At 53.4% G+C, this 3182-nt stretch overlaps 1 protein-coding gene across 1 annotated transcript; it reads right to left on the bottom strand.

Annotated features, from left to right (window-relative positions):
* Positions 1-270: 270 nt before the first annotated feature.
* LOC113405582 (synapse differentiation-inducing gene protein 1-like) lies at positions 271-763 on the bottom strand (the record flags this gene model as incomplete). Its single annotated transcript, XM_026646795.1, has 1 exon — positions 271-763. A coding segment is annotated over exon 1 (465 nt), but the record flags the coding sequence as incomplete, so codon positions are not given.
* Between the last annotated feature and the right edge of the window lie 2419 nt (positions 764-3182).

Raw genomic sequence — 3182 nt, 5'->3', positions numbered from 1 at the left:
GCCCAGCAAAGTGCACCACTGTAAGCCTGTGAGGCTCCCTACTGAAGCGAACGGGTGAAATTCTGGCCCCACTGAAGTCAATGTGAATTTTGCCTGTGGCTTCAATGGGGCTGGAGGTTTCACCTGACGAGTTACAGTCCTGCGTGTGCTCAAGTGCCTTGCCGGATCGGGGCCACACCAGTCCTCGAAATGAGCATCATGCCCCTCCCACACCATTCGAAATAACGCCCCCCCCATCCCCCGCCGATCAGGCAACATGCAATATCTGACCTCCAGCTCCTGGAAATCCTCGTCTTCCTCCACGTCATAGGAGAGGGTGTGGATCTTGATGTCGTCAGCGGAGAGGTCGATGAACTTGCTGTCGGGGTACTCCAGGCTGTCCTTAGTGGGGGAGCGGTCCTCAATGAAGGTGGTCTCACAGCACTCGGCGCTCACGCTCTCCCCCCAGGAGCGCAGCACATTCTCCGAGTAGAGGATGATGTTGGGGCGGTAGTGGGACCCCACGGTCTGTTGGAGCGTATTGGGGTCCAGCAGCTGCTGCACTGGGTCGCTCCTGCTTTGAGCAGCGAGGTTCCCCACGATGTGGCTCTGGTACTGTGGGGCTGGGTACACGGAGACCAGGCCATCTCTGTTCTCCGCCATTAAGTTCCTGGTGTTAATTAAGCCATTCTTTTTCCCAGCTTCAGCGATTTTACTGTGCATTAACACACTGGTCTGTTCTAGGAGCCCATCCATATTGTTCTTCGCCTTCCTCCCACAGGGATCTTAGCTGGTCACTCGGAAACACTGGTCACACTGGAGTAATGGCTCCCATTTTCCTGAGGGGGGTGAAATAAATACTAACATGAAAATTAAATAGCAGGACCTCCCAAATCTGCATCCGACACCTGATAGCAGGTGTAACGACTGAAGCAATGTAGGCCCCGATCCTGCCAGCCGCTCCACGCAGAGAGATCGCCCGGCCCACCCAGAGCCCCAAGTGCACACCACAGCTAGCAGGAGTGGGGACTTCCCAGGCCTTTTCTAACCGAGTCCTTTTAAAGCAAGACTTTAACGCAAGGGTTCTCAACTGTGGGTCGGGACCCCGTTCTAATGGGGTCGCCAAGGCTGGTTCGACTTGCTGGCGCCCGGGGCTGAAGCCCGAACCCCACTGCCCAGGGCCAAAGCCAAAGCTCAAGGGCTTCAGCCCTGGGCGACGGGGCTCGGGTTACAGGCCCCTGCCTGGGGCTGAAGCCCTTGAGCTTCACCTTTGACCTCCCCCCCCACCTGGGGCAGTGGGGCTTTGGGTCCCCCGCCCGGGGTCGGGTAGTAGTTTTTGTTGTCAGAAGGAGGTCGCAGTGCAATGAAGTCTGAGAACCCCTGTAGTTTAACACATCGAACAAGAGGGAACGCCCAAGCGACGGGCCCGAGCCGGCCCGGGGTTTACGCTTTCGCACTGAAAACACACATCTTGGAAGCTGGCCTGCCCTGTTCGCAGAGAGTGTCGAAGACTCACCGTCCCTTTCTACACACTTCAGCCAGGCGCAGGGCCAGCGAGAGAGGCTTTGCTAGGAGGGATCCCGTGCTCCCCCTGGCCCCGTAAGCTGCCCTGAGCTTCAGAGGAGTTCAAAGCTCCCTATGGGTCACCACCTATCAATGACACCAGGGGGTGGATCATCTGAGGGGACCGAACCCTCGACCTAAAAGCAACAGCAGCTCCCACTTGGCTTGAGCCAGAGCACCAGGCCTGTTAGCTCACAGCCAGTAGCAGGCTTGTAACCGCTCATATTGAACCGCCATTACAGGGACAGAGCCATGACGCAGGGTTTCTTGTGCCTCTCTCTGAAACCGCTGGTGCTGACGGCCATCAGAGACAGGATAAGGGGCCAGATGGACCAGTGTGGCAATCCCTGTGTGCCAGGTAAGACATGCACGACATACAGGTCGATTCAGGTCCTCCCACGCTGCTGATGGAGCCAAGACATCGGGTTCCAAGAGAAACAGCAGGGAACGTGGCGGCGTGCGGCGCGACAGGCAGGGATGTGAAAGGCAGGGTCCGTGCCCACTGCCTGGCTGGGGCCCATCACCCAGAATGTTTCACGCAGTGGGTTGCATGGCGAGTGCTTTTCACTCCACTCGCACGTCGACCACACAATCGCTGGATGGAGAATTTCCTGTCCTGGTGTGCACTCACCACAGTCAAAAACACTTACAAGTCCACAAGCAAGGCGAAGTGAAAGCATCCATTGTGCTTGCCCAGACCTGACAGCAAATGGATCCTTGCCGAGCTCTCAGGGTTCCTGGCAGGGGCGCATTATCTGTTGAAATTTCAGCCTTTTGGTCTGAGGAAAAGGGGAAGAGCGGGGGGGGCAGTTTCCCTTCAAACTGACTGAACAATACCACCTGAGCGCAAGGGATTACATCTGCCCCAAGGAGCTAATGGGACTCAGTTCTTCCAGAGATCACCACAAATCTATAGTGTGGGTTTGTGTGTTAATATTTCCATTGAGACCTTCACGCTAGCAGTTATTTTTTCACCCATCTCCAAACAATTCCTCATTTAAGGAGGCTGCTGTATATGGATGGAATATGGGTTTGGGGAGTTGTTTCAGGCAGCCCTGGCTTTCATTTCACAAAGGGTGTGTCTACACTGCCTTTAGACACCTGCAGCCGGCCCGTGCCCGCTGGCTCGGGTCGCGAGGCAGTTTAATTGTAGTGTAGACATTCTGGCAGCAGGCTGAGCTCTGGGATCCTCCCACCGTGCAGGGTCCCTGAGCCCGGGCTCCAGCCTGAGTCCGTGTCACATTCCCATGTGCACCCCACAATCTGACAGAACTGCAGTCAGCAATTCTGTATGTTCAGCCACTGCCAGCTCTAAACCAAACCTCTCAGAGCTAGGAAAATGTTAGGGCCTAAGAGGCAAAGCCACACAGCTGCATGTTAGCAGCTTTGCTATCCAAATAAAAACATAAAACAAAACATTATATAATAAAGTCAATAAATAGCAAGCTTGGTTTTAAGTGCCCCTAACATATTGTTGTTATAACTACAAATACTAAAAATGCTTTAAAATAATAGTTCATTAACATTTAAAAAATTGGTAACCCACTAAAATCACTAAAGGTTATGATTTGTTTGTCTTTGTTTAAAATTAGCTATAAAAATTAAATAAAAAAAAATATGCTTTAAAGCAGTTCGGGGAG

The sequence above is a fragment of the Terrapene carolina genome, unplaced genomic scaffold (assembly GCF_002925995.2).
Source record: "Terrapene carolina triunguis isolate 2854851 unplaced genomic scaffold, T_m_triunguis-2.0 Scaffold43921, whole genome shotgun sequence".
NCBI lineage: Eukaryota > Metazoa > Chordata > Testudines > Emydidae > Terrapene > Terrapene triunguis.
Note: the sequence above shows the minus strand (reverse complement) of the source record. Positions and strands in the feature narration are given on the sequence as shown.